The sequence below is a fragment of the Colias philodice genome, chromosome 10 (assembly GCF_061535455.1).
Source record: "Colias philodice isolate Cphi_HAF_F1 chromosome 10, ilColPhil1 Martin Lab GWU primary, whole genome shotgun sequence".
Classification (NCBI taxonomy): Eukaryota; Metazoa; Arthropoda; class Insecta; order Lepidoptera; family Pieridae; genus Colias; species Colias philodice.
Window position 1 is genome coordinate 5,748,787 of NC_143095.1, and position 19,020 is coordinate 5,767,806.

The 19,020-nt window shown below is 33.5% G+C and overlaps 1 protein-coding gene across 6 annotated transcripts in view; it reads right to left on the reverse strand.

Moving 5' to 3' along the window:
• LOC149485200 (uncharacterized) overlaps positions 1–17,575 on the reverse strand; it is a 116,089-nt gene extending 98,514 nt beyond the window's left edge. For all 6 annotated transcript variants that reach the window (XM_089699939.1, XM_089699942.1, XM_089699941.1 and 3 more), the window contains exon 1: positions 17,056–17,575. In XM_089699939.1, the coding sequence (XP_089556065.1) occupies positions 17,056–17,502 (447 nt within the window). In that variant the 5' untranslated portion in view covers positions 17,503–17,575. The remainder of the gene's footprint in view (positions 1–17,055) is intronic.
• Positions 17,576–19,020: the final 1,445 nt, after the last annotated feature.

Sequence of the window (19,020 nt, forward strand, 5' to 3'; positions counted from 1 at the left end):
CCTGAAGCCATTGTTCAAATATTGCTTTGTTTTCCAAAAACCATATAAAAAGCAATAAAACTTGTTCATGCACAAACACGTAAATCCAATCAAAACTTATTCAACTTTCCAGGAAAACGGGCGAAATGAACAAAGCTCTGTCTGTTCCACAAATCACTGAAGTAACGATTTAATTAGAAATAGCTTTAGTACACTAATTATTTCACATTAATTTTACACTTGTGTCCAACACATTCAACATACCTATAATTAATATACTGCACGATACTAATAAAAATGAACTAGTTTCATAAAATAGAACGTTGTAACATTTTTTCTACGGAACCAATAAATATTTAATTGCGATATTCAAGATAGAAATGACTTCAAACCCGGCTTTGCGATTTGATTCAATAAAATCTCTGAGCCAATTTAACTACGCTGTGAGTTCCTCAGAATGTCGGATTAGTAGGCAATAAAGTAGATTACAATCTTTTGATTTATTCGACATTTCAAGAAAATAGCTTATTGCTCGATTGAACAAGTTTCTGTATTCACTAATATTACTTTTTTGTATTGATACTTAAATGTTGGATTGTTAGAGACTCAACCTAATTGACAGGTATACATAATATAATAATTGATTAATTCATACTATCAGTACCTCTTTTTTTGAACGAAGTGTCTAGTCGTCCGCTAAACGGATGAATAAAATAAATTAGTCGTCCGATTACCGGATGAATAAAATAATTTAATCGTCCGATTACCGGATGAATAAAATAATTTAATCGTCCGATTATTCGGATTAATAGATAACCTTTTAACACTAAAGCTAGTTGGGTTGGACTAAAGCAAAGGGGGCGCAGGACTTAAAAAATTTTTGATGGAGTTGGTGTCATTATAACACCTATTTATTATTGTTTTATCGTAAAGATTACGCTAATATAAGCATGTTTTATAGGAACAACTTTTCTCTAAAATCAAAAATGGCCGAGATATTCGCCCTTAATTCGTTAGGTTAGGTTTAGGTTAGGTTAGCCTTTAGGTTAGGTTAGGTTAGGTTTCTTTAAAAAAAAACTACACAGAAATAGGAGCCCCGCGAAGCGGGGCTCCGTCGACGCGCAAAAAAAAATCAAGTTTAGGTTAGGTTAGCCCTTAGGTTAGGTTAGGTTAGGTTTCTTAAAAAAAAACTACACAGAAATAGGAGCCCCGCAAAGCGGGGCTCCGTCGACGCGCAAAAAAATAATCAAGTTTAGGTTAGGTTAGCCGTTAGGTTAGGTTAGGTTAGGTTTCTTAAAAAAAAAACTAAACAGAAATAGGAGCCCCGCGAAGCGGGGCTCCGTCGACGCGCAAAAAAAAATCAAGTTTAGGTTAGGTTAGCCGTTAGGTTAGGTTAGGTTAGGTTTCTTAAAAAAAAAACTAAACAGAAATAGGAGCCCCGCGAAGCGGGGCTCCGTCGACGCGCAAAAAAAAATCAAGTTTAGGTTAGGTTAGCCGTTAGGTTAGGTTAGGTTAGGTTTCTTAAAAAAAAACTACACAGAAATAGGAGCCCCGCGAAGCGGGGCTCCGTCGACGCGCAAAAAAAAATCTCTAAAGAAACCCCGATAACCTAACTATATAGATAAATAGATGTTATCGGACGATTAAATTATTTTATTCATCCGGTAATCGGACGACTAATTTATTTTATTCATCCGTTTAGCGGACGACTAGCTTTGTCCTTTTTTGAAATCTTGATATAACAGATTGTATAATAATACAAGAATAAGGGTGAAATATGTGTTTCAACATCGAGATTACCAAAGAGCACATTCCAACAATCAAGATATTTTTTCTCACATCTTGTTTGCAAACATGAATGACTAACGAACTCATTATATGAAATTACCCATGAAAATAGAATGACTAATTTTACCAAAAAAACACAAAACTTATTCATATTTTTTGCTGCAATAAAATAGGTCATAAAGTAGAGCCAATTCGTTCCCTTAACAGTAGCTCTAGGATAGAAACAGCTCACGTTATTTATTTAAAACAAGGGTTTTCTTTTGTTGCCTCGCTCCTCCGGCCCCTTGTAAGCTTCTATGTCAAGTGGTATTAGTCATTTCTTTTCTTTAGGAAACAAAACTGGAAGAACTTATACCGCTACTACTATGTTCATTAAACTTTTGTAATACTGCAAGAATAACATACATTACCAAAATGCAGTTCTTTGTAGTTACAAAACTATATCTTCAAGTACGAAGAATTAAATCTTGAATTTCATTTATTCTTTCACGGTGTAGTACACGAAACAGCTTTCAAATCCAACATAAGTATACTTACATCTATCCAACAGTAATATTTCGCGTAATAACAAGAAAATCAACACTCCCCTACGTAGTGGGCTACCGAAATCACCCTAAAACGTCAAGTTTGAAACCATCGCGCCGCATATTACAGAAGTTTCATGCCTGGCTTACCTTATAAATAACAAAGCGTGCCCTTACAGCGATAAAACTGGTTAATCAGTTGGTTGCATGCACGCTGGATAGTTTAATGACATAATTAAAAATCCCTAAGCTAAGGTAGGGAAGTTCAGGCTTTGGCGTATAGTGACTGGCCCCATTTGCTAATCTCCTAATCCAGCGAGTAGTTTTGGTACAAGAAACAAACTTGTAACTCTGTAGGGATGTGTGCGGGGTGAATAATGGCGTAATGTTTCAGATAAGATTATCTCATATTGTAATGTGTTGTGACCTCGGTGTGTAGGATTTGCGATTTAAATTTTAACAAATTTTTGGGTGATAAAAATATCGTAGACTAATATGAAAATCCCGATACTGACTAAGTGTCAGTATCAGGCTTTTCATATTAGTCATGCTGAAGTTACTTATTAGATCTTCACATTGTTGTACAACTTCGTAGCGGTAGCATAAAAAGTTAGAAATGTACATCCACTTACCTTGTGTTCTTTTAAACCATTATTGAATTTTTTTTAGAAATTAATGAAATTATCAAATAAGAAATTTATGAATTCATTCTTCTAAGATTTCAATAAGTTCTAAGTGAACGATTACTCGATATAGAAGCCATATGGCTTCTATATCGAGTAATATATTAGAGTAATATATATTTCTTCAATAATTAGTTTAAAATTTTAAAGTCATGACTTTATAGTACGACTATTGACTTTTAACGTAAAACTATTCAGTTCACGAGGTTTTTCCCGAACCAAACTTTTTAAGGACACATTAGTAATAACAATACTAAAAATCCCCGCTTGTTTAACGTCTTTGTACCACGTACTAATGTAAGCTTAGCCAGGTACTCGCCACGGATAGCGCAGAGTAATGAGTTTTGTTGTTTAACAGTTACCAGTGGATTATGGGACACTACAAACTATAGGACTCAATGTAAGCCCAACAAATAGTTTACTTATGAGCATTTCATCGATTTCGGATACAACATTGTGGCTATCGCATAGAACATTAAAATGAAATGGTCAGTTGCGATTTAGTATCATTGGTTTAGTTTGATTTTATACGAGTGTTTACTTAGTGAGAATTGACTGCTGTAATGTTATTGTGAATTGTGAATAAACCGTACTTTAAACGCGTAAATAAGTACATACATTCTTCTGCAATCGGGTAAATTTATTTAGTTTTATTTAAATTGGTCCATATCTATCATTTCTGTAATACGGGTGCAATTTTTTGCAATAAATTACCTGAGGTATTAAAATTTATGTATCCATATTGTAAAAGTTGATCAAGTTGCAAACGCCCGGTATCAAAATGAATGTTTTAAAACTAAAGGAAATAAAACCACCGCTTTGAGCAGAACAGTTCGAATAGCGATAACCAATTGTCCATGTAAAATGTAAACAAAAGGCATCGATAGCCATTGTACCACAAGCAATACCAGTAAAATCATGTCCGCAAACAATTAAGCGAAGCTCGGACAAATTGCTTCAGCCCCTAGGTGGTCATACAGAGCGTGGAATGTTAATCGGTTCAGGTCAAGATGAGGTTAAGACGCTCCTGAACAAATAATAGCTAAGAGCTTTCCATAATGACCATACCAGAATGTTGATCCAGTAACGTGCTATTAACCTGTTATTTGTAATTATACGCTTTGATAGATGTAATATCGATCAATTAAGAGCTATAGGGCGGTTTGCTTTGTTTGATTACTTAACATGATTATTGTTAAGAGTAAACAAAGGCGTGGGACTTTATACAAAACATGTTTTGTATGATGTGAGATGTCCTAATCAGCATTATAGAAACGTAAATAAGTAAATTTTATTGCTCAGTATCAGAAGAATATTAAAGTATAGACTATAGAGTCAAATTGTTCAAAATCGAAACGTTCGACTATTCTAGAAACATTAGCCACCATTTTCGCAGTAAGATTGAAACGGGGCGCAGTAAAAACAAAAATAACAAAATCAGCTCCTCTGTTAATTTAGCGGGAGTTGGCAAAAAACGGTAATGCTGTGCCTTTTTGTTGACCGCCCATAACAACGAAGGAATGCATTGTTCCCGTTATTCCCGTCCCAAGCTGTAAAAAAGACAATATTTTTCTCTCGCTCCTGTCCCAAATCCGACTCACTTTATGGAATGTGTCACTCGCAATAAGGAATTCACTATTACGTCACAGATAACGCTTACGCAAATAAAGTATCGTTCTGAGAATATGTAACGATAATCAGTATCGGCGTTTACCAATACTAGATTGTACTAGGAAATTGTAGATTGTATCAAAATACCTATGTTATATTTCACCGAAGTTGAAATACAAATTCTTGGTTAATAAACAGCGCTATTTGATTAAAAACAGAGCAAATATGGTGGAAACTGGTCTAGATCACAGATTAGATACTAGTCTAGAGGTAGATCCAAATACTTACAAACCTAAACATTCTTACATAGTAGGTATAATATAAGGCCAGATGTACGAAGAATTAATAAGAATAAACAAACTAATCTACATCATAGAAGCACAATCCGTGTGCATTAACCGGGTAATTTCGTGATAGTTGTAAGATAATAAGAACAAATTAGTCACACCACGAAACATTGTAAACAAATAGTCGTAGTTCAATTTGACGCTTCAAATCTATTTCGTAGCTAATAGAAACTTTGTAGGGATCCTTTCATTTTCGCTTTAATCAATTTCAAACTAGGGAAAGTTTCAATTCGAAATCCATTACGTATTTCACGATACAATTGTGCTGTACACTTTTATGTTTCGGCTAAAACGATACTCGAAAATAAAATTGAAGCTATCCAATAGTTTCAATGTTTGCTTTTGACGTCGCTTGCACCTTAACTATTAGTTTTAACAGCTAAAATAAAGTTTAGTTTTTGCAATGACAGTGAAAACTGAATTTTTTCAAACTGAACTCGGATCTGGAATACCGCATTGATATGTACGTGGCGGTAACGTTATTTTTCGAACTGGCCTGTATACAAATGTGTATTGATTAATTGAAAATTTCTTAAATGCCTTAGCTGAAATTAAGAAAACTTAAATTACCTAGATTAAAATTGGTCCCTTTAATCTCTAAAAATAAAACAGAGCGTATTGATAATAGACTGAAAGTGTTAATCCTTTTGATTCACTTGCAGATTGGATTTTTAAACATATGAAGCGAAGAACCAACATCCAATAATTGTCATATAATTTCATTAACGAGCATACAAATTCCCTTACAACAATCACACTTTAACACGGTCCCAAGTAATTACATAGTCACAAACAAATTGGAAAGTTGTAACGAGAAGATGAAAAGTGCGATTCACAAGTAAGTAATAAATTACATGAATAAGGTACCAGAGGTTCGACTCCCGCTGCGAGATGCATCGCATATAGGCGCCTCGTTTGACGGATGTAAATAAAAAACAAAAAAAGTGTCTAAACTGGCCTGCCCACACGGCCATTAAGTTGGAGGTTTATCGGCCCATTCATGCTCAGAGATAAATATCTTAAATCGGGTACGCGGGGTCAAGAATGTCTTAGAATAAATACGAAAAGCAATACGTTACTCAATAAATAAAGGTCAATAATATGTTTATAATAAAAGTCACGTTGATGAAAACAAACCACCGAACCACATAGATTTAAGCTGGAAATTTAAATTTACACAAAGACAAACCAATATATTGGTAAGTGAAAAATGAAATAATCATGAACATAATTCTGATTAGGATTTTTATTCCATGCCGTGCAAAATCAAATTAATAATTGGCGGATTTGAAACATTAGCTTAACATCTCGACGTGCCCAAAAAGCAATTTACTAACAGTCAGCGACAGGAAGGTTATCATTATAATCATAAAGTTTGAAATTTGTAGACCGGTAATTGATCAAATGAATCACTTTTTGTTCGACAATCGGGTACGGGTTAATACGAAAATAATAGGTAGGGAGTCCCAATCATTAAGATCATAGGGGCAAGACAATAGTTTTTCACCGAATAAAGCACATTTTTGGTGAAGTTCCCGATTAATTTAATAGTCTTTTAAGTGTTTTGTTTTCATACAAAACTATAAGGTATATAATGTTTTGGCTAAATAAAAGAACAAATCTACTGGTAATGGAAACGTAATACTAATTTGCTTTAGATTGGTACTCGATGCATATCTACCTATATTATGAACAGTACATGCCTACATAATGGAAATCAAATAGCTAGAGCTGTTAGAATCGTCGGATATTCGAAACTTGTACTAACGAGGAATGTGGAATACTAAATTGAAACAAAAATTCGGTAAGCCGGCAAATCTAATAGATGAACGTTTGCGGCGGCGCTATGGAATTGTAAAAAATAAATGTGTTATTTTTTGTGTATCAATCCAATTCAATGTGATAAGGCCGCAGTTTTTTAAACATTTTGTGTGTTTAGATCGAGTACCTATTGGTAATGATACAATCTCGTGATAATTGTTTATAATAATAAAATTTTGACAGTCTACTATGTGATCGTATTGTTTTCATATAAATATGAATCGTAGTCAAAACAAAATAAACAATAGTTAAGCCGATTTTGTTGATTGCATGAACAGTAACGATTCAAATAAAAAATAACAAAGAAAACATACACAACGTAAGAGATAAATACCCTTCGTATTTATCTCCGTCATAAACCATGCAAAAATTTTATTTAAATACTCAAAGGGATAAAAGATAATACAGATTTATATACCTTTATAGTTAGTGCTGTGTACAAAGTCATGAATTTGAGGTCAATTTATGTGACACCAAAAATATATTTTTATAAGCTATCAAACAATACCCAAGCCAAAAACTGCGAAACAAGAGATAAGAATAAACACTTCGCTTTATGGCAGAATAAATTTCTTGATTAACATAACACGAATGAATTTTTTGCCGAGTACCCACCCGGAGCAATTTAAAATGCAGCTCTGTTGGGTAGAAATGAAAACAATAAAAAAGCAACCGTTAATTTCACATGATTGCTATGTTGGATTGTAGAAGCATTGTTTTTTAAGCATACACTTTATCTATTTCAATTGTTATCGAGACATGTTTTGCTAAATGTATAGCAAAAACAACAATGAAACAAAGGGTATTAAAAAGTTATCAACATTCGTTTATCTTCAATTAACGGTCCTCTTGGTACATTTAGGTAGAACGTGATCGAATTAATGAAACCCAGTAAAAGTTTTGAAGATGAATCCACAGTGATACTGCAAAACTAAAATCCTGCCCTACATTCTGAATTTCATATAGGATTGTATGCTGCAAGTGATTTGGAAGTGGCTCACATTCCATAGTTTAGATAAAAGCTTTGACCCTAATTTCTTCGGAAATCATGATGAGATATGTCACAACACATTGACAGAAATGTTGCAGCTCTTATATATACTTAAACACCCTTTTTGCATGTGGATATAAAATTGACTGCTTTTGCCTACAATATCGTTCATTTATAAATTGAATTGAGTTTAAAAAAGTTGTGCGAGATAAAGAATTGCAATCAATATCTGCTGACTTATTTAAAAAATTACGTTTCGTACGATGATTTTTCGAGAATATTCTCCAGTTATTGTTGCTGTGTTTTTTGTATTTTAATCTTGTCATTCGGACCATATCATATCGAACTTACATATTGTTAATTATAATCTTATAAACGTGCCGACACTTTATCTATTTCCACTTAAACAGTGCGAACTAGAAAAGACTATCGGGTTGAATATTAAAACATCCAAACTGTAATCAAAAATTCTAAACAAGCGAGAGAAAATTGTTTGATAAATGTTGACAATAGACAAATTTGCTTGGCGTTTATTACTATAAAATTTTAGCGGGAGTTTATGTTTGAACATCTGTGCCACAATGCTAACACATAGTGTGAAACGGCGTGAAGGAAAAAACTTCCAGCGCGTTTATTAATTTTGCCATTGTTAACAATTTGCGATTGTCCCGGAACCGCTTTTTGTTTTCACGAGAAATTTTTCATTCTCACTCTATTTACGTTGTCAGGAATCTCATAAAAGTGTATAACGTTTGATTTGATTAACTACGCGTAAATTATTTATCTTCCTTAATTGCGACAGTAAATCATAACATGAAATTTATAACTGGATAATTCGTAGAGAAAAGTAGGGATAAGTATACCTAGTACCTACATATAATTTTGTTTCATATAAATTTCTATTACTTTGTGATACAAATATGTGAGGTGTTACACAGCGTGTGTTGATACAGAAAGGTTTTTATTAAATATTTACTCAGTACTTCCGTTTGAATTGTATAAGATAACGAAGCAACATAAATACAACGGGAGATGCCACCTAAGAAGTCAAAACAAAGACCCTTTGGTTTATTTTGAACTACAACTTCTAGGAACCCTTCTATGTAGTTTTAAGAATCCGTGCCGTGTTTTGGTTTTTTCATCGAGACGAAATAAATGTCAAGGTTAAAACGTTATTTTGGCATCGAAGTATTAAATAAAGTATTTTGCGAATTCATGCTAGAATAAATCACATAGATCGTCCGAAATTATTTCTACCAGTCATTGCAGAATACAAATACAATATACTACGTGTTTTATTTAACAAATGGTTACAATAAATCGATTTATACGATTTTAGATAACAATCAACATCGTTTTTATTAACAAAGCTGTAGTTTCTTTCAAATCGTGACATCATGATCAGTAATAAAATTCTGAGCACGTCGTTAAAAGTTGTAAAAATTACCAAAATCGGTCCAGATACTGCACGCTACCAATATCTTATCATTAAATCATGTTTACTTCACAGCAATAAAAAAGATATAAAAATTCATTAAAAATCACAACACACATTGAGCTTCACGATTCGTACAATTTATATGACCATAAACTTTTTACAAGGAGAATACGAATAAAAAATTAAGGATTCTTGTTAAATACAGCGATTTTGGGATCGTGAGGTATAGACCCATAAAACATTGACCAGCTTAATAAAATAAAACGGAACAGGTAACTACATGACTTTGAAGTATCTTATCGTATTTAATTCCTCCGAATAGTAAATAGTTGGATATCGGACATGAAATTTTAATTTTACTTTACTTTTTAGAACAAATTTCATCATCAAATGCATGATGTTATCAAATATTAAACAGGCACATAGTTTCATCTATCATCAAAAAAAATATATAAAATTTAATCTACTCCTACTAAAATACCAAAAATAGGTACATACGGTAAATACGGTCATCCAGTGGACCAGTGCGATGTGCAGGCTAAAGCAGTCAGAACGAAAGGTAGTAAAACTAATTAAACCATATTTCTATTTTTTTTCATTTCTAATTAATTATTCATTTCAAATTTTCTATTGAACTGACCTCACCTGTCTACAATACAATATTAGCATAATCGTACATTTGTCTACATGGCACTAATTTAAGCCAATTGGGTGTACGAGCACATGAGTACTGTTCAATTCTGCGAAGGATAGGAATATCCCTTTCTAGTTTTTAGAAATACTTTACCTGATGTAAAACTGAAGGATGAATAAATACGTGCTTAAACTAGTCCACAACTGGTATTTTTTTGTCCCAGATAAAATTACTGTCATGTCTACTCTAGTTATAGTATTTAATATTTTAAATAATTATACTTATAGTAAGTCATTACAATATTCATCATTAAAATACTTTCGACAATCAACGACCGTATTACCAATTCTTCTGCAAAAACGTTTATAAGCACAATGTAATTTGATACAAGCCAAAGTATATGGAGGCTCTCGCATTAATGGAAATTCCTCGTTAGACCGGTGATTTGCATTCATTTTTATTTGCCAAATTGTGTTGAAAGAAACATGTTTAAAGAATTATCCGCACGCAACATTGTTCAAAACCGGGCTATGATAACATGTTTAGGATTTTGTTTTAGTACATAAAGATATAATATTAAATGTGGCTATTAATGATTTTACGCTAAATAACAATAGAATTTTGATGAACTCGTCCGAATTAACCGAGATATTGACGTATTGTTATATTATATCTCAGCTTTTATACATTTAGGGCCGATTTTTCAATGCTTGGATCAAACTTATCCGTCCAATAAAGTATTACACGATAATATTTAAATGTCACGTAAACTGTCAAATACGGGCAATTAGAATACGTTTTTAAAATGGTAGTTTTATACATTATTCGACGAATAAGTTTTATCCAAGCATTGAAAAATCGGCCCTTAAATGGGTTTCGTATTAGATTTTAGTCTATCACAAGCTGTCTTGATTCTATTGTTTAAACTTAAGCCTTCCTTTATCTTATTGTGTCTATAGATAACAAGACTCATTAAGGCGTTTCGGGGCTGAACTAGTCAACTTATTACTCAATATAAACTTGGCTTAAATAACTGAAATAGTAGTCATACAAATTCCATTATTCGGAATAGTTAGCAGGCTTCAGTTAGCAATGATTTATTCAATCTGGGAGAGAAAGTTGTGACACGGATATACAAGAAAAATGTAATCAAACTCGTCCCTTTAATTTAAAGAGAAACGTTGGGTTAACGGTAAATAAAAATTTGATCTTAAGCCTTCAGATAACACCTACGCGGTTAAAGCAATCAAGAAAATTCGATGCTGGGCTCATATTTCCACTTATTACATACGACGGTGGTTAAATGAACATCGTTTGGAATTTTCTGTATTACATGTAAGTATATTTATATATTTTAATGGATATCTGGGCTTTAATGCTGAGCAATTATGTACAGGTGTTGATGTCAGATGCTTATAAATGATAAAATTATATTAATCAAGAAATTATTTCACTGAATTCTTCAATAAATATAACTTATTAAGATTTAGATAATTATTTATAAGTGCATGTTTGCGCTAAATATAAGGTTATAAACTTGAAACATGTTTTAATGACTATCAAACATTTTTAATAGTACAAGTAGGTAGTTCCGAATGTTATAGCTGCCTCAAACAGTAAATTGAAAAAAAAATATACACATTTATTATAGAATGACTCGATTACAGACTCTTAATCCTTTGGAAAACCTATTGTAACGATTTCACTTTTGTTGAATGTAGGTTTGCGCGGTGTAACCAGACAAACACGGTTGTTTAGCGAACCAATTTCACTTGAACCCACTATCATGTTTACTTTATTTATAGCATTATATTCAATTTAATAATTGCGATAGTGAAATAGATAACCTTGTTCAATACTGTTTTATTTTACTCCCTAGAATAAATTATAGATAACACATGTTTCAAGAACACATTTGTTTCTTTACCGATATCTTAAATTACATAGAACAAACAAAACGTAACAGTAGATTTTCCTTCCCATATTTTATTGAAGCAAAATTCGCGAATTAAAAATGAAGATATAATTGTCGTTTGTTCAAAAGACAATTAGTTTCAAATAACGGTCAATTAAACGGTGGAGATAAACCGAAAAGAATGCTTAATGAGTGAAAAGAATTTATAGAGTCATAAAATTTTTAACGTGTGATCGTCATTTGGGCTTCTATAAAGATAGACTTATCGACTGGTGCAAGGTTTACGCTTTCATAATTACACTTAAACGGAGACAACTTGATTTGTTGACTTTTACGACTTCGCCGGTACCATATAAACCGATTATATGATAATGAATTTTTGACTCTCGTATAGTAAAAGTTCCGCTCAAATGAAGCCTGTCTGTCGTTAAGCGGCTTGGAATATTGTTCGAGATCCCTGCAATTTATTGACCCAGTTTCAAAGCATCCTTTTAATATTCAACATCAGACATTCGTTTAAACTATGTGCAATAATTTAAGACTCCGAATTACTGTCGCTTTGTATGCTATATTGCTAAAAGGAAATTATTTAGTTGGAAAAAATGCAATGACGTTGGATTTTTGGCTAATTACCTATAAGATAAACTGATTGATACTCCGTGACTTTTCACGCCTTTATATACGTGTCCTGCATCTGTCAAATGCTAATTTTCATGCTACATTCAAGAATGATATTGCAAATTTTTTGTCGATGCTATTGTACTTTTTGACGAACAGCTTCTTCTTATATCATTTTGCATATAACAGGATCAGCTAGTATGAATCTAAGTTGTTTTTTATTATATCCTTATCCATTTTGTATGTTAAATTAGATATTATTTTCACCAAACTACCTCTATAGGAACCTATGTAAAACGTTTTTATACAATAGCACATAACACAATAAAACAATAGTATTCGACACAATTAAATTAATTAACTACCAAAAAATAGTCCACATAAACGACACAAAATATGTTAAATTCACGAAGGGAATTCCTTAGCCTACACTTATGGTCTTTCGATACTTATCTCATTAAGTTTGCGTGCAAGAATTAAAAACGTGCTCACGCACAGTACCTGCCTTCATATATATTTTTAGGTTTCACCACCTAGCATCACCTTTATAATCCATACCGTCATTAAGGAGTTATTATACTGGTATACTAAATCTATGTATGAAGAACATCTATTAAACAACCATCAAACAACCTTAGTTTTTGTTCTTAGATCTGAACATCGCAACTTACGTTGAATAAAGATAATTCACTTTTCTATCTTCGAAAGATTTTCCTCCACGAAATGATAATAATTATGTCATAACTATTAATATTGAGTGAATAATCACATTACTGGTAATCTTATTAATATTCGTTGATAATGTTTATTTAATTATTGTTAACTAGGATATATTAACGCCTCGATAAACGTTTGTGAAAGGGATAATGTTAATACATTATAATCAATCCGTACATTTCTGTATAGAATTGGCTGTATAGAGGAAACGATTCATCAAAATAGGATCGAATAACAAAGAAGGAACTATCAGTTACGGTTTATGGGGGTGGTTATTGCAGATCTAATGGCATCTGCCTATTTATAAATTCATTCCAGAAAGTTCTTAAGCAACTTTGTAGTGCTAATGCGGTTATTGTCTTCAAGCACGAACGTATTGTTATAAGATTAATCGTATTGTGTTTAGTCACATTTTAATTCAATATAGAAACAATTCTTAAACACCAAAGTAACTTAAATACCCGTATATAACATACCAAACGAAAAAGTATCAAAAACATTATGGCGGAAATGACGGAAACTTTAATGGGAATTTTAATAATCTATAGAACACAAGTTTAAAGTATAACTGTGAAACTGTTAGATTTCATCAATTCATACTCCAATAAAATTCAATCAATCTGAAAAGTCGCAATTTTAAAAAATGATACACCGATATCGCGCCGGAACAATGCACAACAATGGACGTCAACACGACATAAATATTGGCTAATAGTCGGAACTACGATATTGATACCCTGACGATATTTGTCAGGGCTTTGTGAGCAGTTCCGCCGGTAATCGCTTTACAAATGGACAGGGGCAAAAACTAACGGATTGTTTGGGATGAACGCATAAAGGAATGTTCCCAGGTAGAGGGTGGATCAGAATCACACTGTAAACATGTGAATGTGATAGTTTGCTGCGGGATTATTTATGCAGTATTCATTAAGTTGGACGGTGAAAACGGTATTCACTTTTCGCGATTTTATAATTAAACTTTTATAAAGCCAAGCCGGTTTAAATGCATGTTTTTTTTACTTTGTAAATTAACCTGCGTTAATAGGAGTATCATTTAATTTTCGAGTTTCTTTTATTTTTTGTTTATTTCAAAGCAAAGCTTTGTATTATATCTGTTTGTGTCGAGTTGATATCACAAAAGAGCATTGTGTTAATGTTCCATTCAAACGAATTAATTTTACTGTGTAAACATTATTCAGTATTAATAAGTTAAATTCTTCTCTGTTATTATTCTTGTGTTAATCGGAAAAGCTTTCTGCTTTTTTAAGGAATATCAAGTGCACAAAGGCTAGATATACCTGCTACACCTTTTACTCTGTATATAATATGTATGTACCATTGAGATAATATTACTACGTATGGAGTAGACACCACGAACAAAATCTGTGCGCCATTTTTTTGCTCTAACTAAGTTTTAAAAATTATTATCTTGTTAGGTAGGTACTTAACGATGAAAGTTATTCCTTTGCACTTTTCCGTATTATTTGTATTATTTGTGCAATATCGTAACACACACGAAGGCATGTTTGATGCGTTTCACTTTAAAACCATTAAAAAATACCGCTCAACATACGTCACATGACGTATGTTGAGTGGAACATAAGTGATGTAGGCGGTGTCATCTCCATATTAATATTATCTCAATGGTATGTACCTACACTAAACAATGCGACGAATGCGTCGTATAGGTCTTGGCTTACGCTTCACTCCAAACAGGTTTCAATACTAGGTATGCTTTAGAAACCGGTAAAAATCACCATGAGTAATTACAGCAGGCCCATCGTTTTACAATTTCATCCATAGATAACCCATTTTATTGTAATTCCATTACATTTTTCTTATAATCAGATTGCATTAGATGACTAGAGGTATACCTATCCTATCTACCTATTGCATTTCGATACCTTTTTCAACAGTGTTTTGAATCTATCTACTATTATAAAGCTGAAGAGTTTGTTTGTTTGTTTGTTTGAACGCGCTAATCTCGGGAACTACTGGTCCGATTTGAAAAATTCTATCGGTGTTAGATAGCTCATTTATCGAGGAAGGCTATAGGCTATATACCATCACGCTACGACCAACAGGAGAGGAGCCACGGGGGTGAAACCGCGCGGAGCGGCTAGTTAAAAAATAAAATGCATCCAAAAACTATTCCCAATATTATACCTAACTATGATCATTTACTTTTGAAGTGAAACTACTTTAGACGCGTTGAGAGTAAAATTTCAAAATTTCAAAATCATGGCAATACCGTCACGTCAACTAAGGCGACGATTTTGGTATCTTTGAATCTTGCCAAAGAAGTTTCACATCTGATACATGTGCTCGGAACACTCGCTCTTTTTTTAACTCGCAACTGTGAAATTATTGATTTAAATCAAATATTAAATCAATATTTGAGTAACCCTTTAAAGGACAAATCTTTGTTGGACAAATATTTATGAAAGATCAACATCTGATAGAAGATTATATATTTTATTGCTAAGAGATTCTTAAAATAGAAGATACTGAAATGTTTGACAAAGCTTTAAAATTTCAAAAGTCCATCTAAGGTATTAACAATTTTGCATAAAAGTGTAACATCGCCAATAACCCGCTGAACATTTTACTGCTTTAAAATTTATAGCCAATGTCGTGAAAAGTTCTACAACCTCAGTTTCTATGAAGTATGTAAAATATTGCCATCCGTTAGAACGTCAGTAAATCACGTTGACCGCGTCGTATTTATTTTCCTTTCAGAACCTAGGTCGTATGAGTTACATTGTAGGAACCTAAAGATCCATTGTAGCTTGCTAGAGCTATTACCGAGTAGTCGTTACGAAAATTATTAGAAACAACGTATTGTCCAAGTCGAAACAAAGAAATACTCCATAAAAAGTGCTATGAAGCTAAATACTTCGCTACTAAGGAAGTAATGAAGTCTTGAGGTATAATAATATGTATTTGAAACATGTTTTTGTTGAAGAGCAGGTAAAGTATTGGTCATTTAGCATTCTCGCTGACGATAACAATCTTCGGTTTTAAATTTTACAGCAATTACGGCATTCCCGGTAAGCGCTAAAACGCTGGTTTTGTATACTTTTTAAATTGCGAAATTGTTTTAAGTGCCGCATTATTGGCCGGTGCATTTTCTCGTGAAATTTTAAAAGGTATGCACATTCAGTTATCAGTTGGATATTCAGTTGGGTTCCGTTTAAACCAACATTTTTTACAGACACACTTTGAAATAGTAAGAATAGTATTACTTACTAATTAAGTACCTAGCTATAAGTGCTTACTTCAAATAAGTTACACAAGAAATCAATTTCTAAAACGAGACAACTTTAGCCTTAATAACTAGCCCAACAACTAAGTTATAATTTAATAATTTAATTAATAAAGTAGGTAATGTAGCAATCAAAGGAAAGTGAATTTTCTCCAATCCTTTTTATAAAGCTTTTAAATAATAATAATTGGTCAGAGATGATTATTTAAATTTCGGTAAATACGTTCGTAAATTACTTACTGTGTAGAATATAATAAATGGCTTTGTAAAGTCAGTTAATTTCAGACCGATTGATTGATTTCGAAGAAAACGAAATCGATACACATGTAAAGAGGAATCGTATTACTAATTAGCGCCTGGGGCAGGTATAGCAGGCGTTGCGATTTATCGTGAAAGCCAATTTAGAGTTGGGAGGCACGCGATTACAATCTTCTCACGACAGGAATGGCGCGCGAACTCCTCATCTCCAGGGAAATCACGCACGCAACCAAACTTTATATCAACGCGTCCGAGGCTTCACGCCTGAAGCGGCCAACATTCTTTGCCACACACAGTTCAAATTCAAAAGAAATAACAACTAGGCGCGGGCAGTGCCTCTACTCAGCCTCGCCTCATTAAATACTTTTGCCGCCACTCTACACACTATTATGTTTACAAATCACAAACACAAATCACAGGCAGCCGCGAGAAGCACTGCCAGTTCCCACAACAAATTTACACTGACCGTTGTCGAATAAGGCTGCAGGCTCAAGCGTATTCCATCTTGAGCAAGACGTTCCCGAAGAAGACGCTTCAACTGGATACGTGGTATTTTCACTAACTCCGCTTTTCCCTCCTCATATTCGTCAGCGTATTTTGCCGGTTCAACGGTTGCCACTGCCTGTTCCTTGCGGACTTCATCGTCACAACGGCAGTCCCGAGCAGCAGCAGCCTCCTCTAAGGTAAAATACACAGCCGCTGCACCTTCTTCTCTCAAAGTTCTCACTGAGTGCAAAAGTCTCTGACGATGTGCAGGGTTAAGAACTCCGATGGCATCCAGATCGGGTTCTCCGACCTGTTTGCAAATTTCTAAATCATCGTAACCATTGTCAATAAAGCTTTCCGCGTACTGGCCCAGGTGAAGCGATCGTAACCACTCGATTACGATGTTTCCGTTCGTCGACGAGGCCATATCGCGTCAAAACACGCGGAACATCACAAAGCGTGCTCGCGACGCGGCAGACGGCGAGAAACTGGCGACTTCGCTCCCCCATTCCCCCCTCGCCCCTCTGTAAGCCGCGGTCGCCGCCCCTAGACCTACGTGCTTTTGCTTTTTGACATTTTGTAGCATAATCGTTTCATAGAGGTGCGCGACGCGGCTCACGCCATGCTAAAGGTGCTTTAAAATAATAAATTGTTTACATTATTCAGCGGTCAAACTTATTGGAGTTTTGTTTATGGCACCCAAAGCCAAGAGCTTTTGGTTAATGTTCTGAAAAAAATACTTTTGAACCATCTTACTGACAGTTATTGACAGTTATTGCTATTTATAGACAAGTTAATAGATTTCAAATATTTTATTCTTGACATATTTGTACTTATAGTACTAGATCCCACAGCAGGATAAAACCAAAATTTTATGTATACATATTTATAATTAGGAGAATATATTATATCGACTACGTTGCCAGTCATTTGGCCGCAAGCATGTTTAATTAAATTTTTTCTAATCGATTTTTTGGAAAAATTTTCGTTCACTTGTTAATGATCTCTATCACCATTCACGCGTAAATCTCTATAATATCTAAATAATCTTATACCGTGAATATTTATTTTGTTTATATGTTCGTCTGCATCTGCAGTGTACCTGCGTTCTTCTCCATCACGTTTCACAATTCAAAGCGAATTTGCCTCTCGAAATAGCGTAAGGCCTATTTACAAGGCTGAGTCCATAATCCGACTACGTTGCGATGTAATCCAACGTATTACACCATGCTATTGGCAAAATCACGTACTTATGGCGCCTTTTCGTATGTGATTTTAATTTTTAAATCACTATGTATTTTCAGTACCAATATTGTGTTAAGTATTTGGAGTAAACAACATTGTTATTCAAAACATCTACAGTATTGATACTATAGGATTTTACAAAAAAAAAAAAAAAAAACACTTACAGGATTATTTGTTTAAACTTTATCGAAAGCTAAGTTATACATCGTTAAAATAGACCCGTCAGAAGGTCACCTTATCTTTATTATTTCTTATTTGAAATACTACAAACTACAAGTCAAGGGCTCAATAGTAGACAAATGGCATACACTTTTCAGCAGATTCGAGTTTACTTGCGTGAAATCAAAGTAGGTATTTGCCTATGAAATATCGCGCGAAATTTACCAAAGAATCCTCAGTTCCACGTACCCCTATTAAATAAGTAATGTATATTCTACATGTTAAACACATAGTATGTTGACTTAGTACAGAGTTAATTACCCACAAACGGGGAAGCGATGCAAAGTTTACTTTTGCTAAAGCTGTTACTCATTAAACTTCTTGAACCTGTTTTATCTTATTTCGGTAACTGAAACTACGAGTGTCGAGGTTTATTTAAGCGAACGCAACTTTCTTAATAACTTTCCTCTTGCTTTATTAATTATTTTAAGAGAAAATTCCTTTTCAATTTTTTTCACCGTGATTGTGAATTGAGCATTGA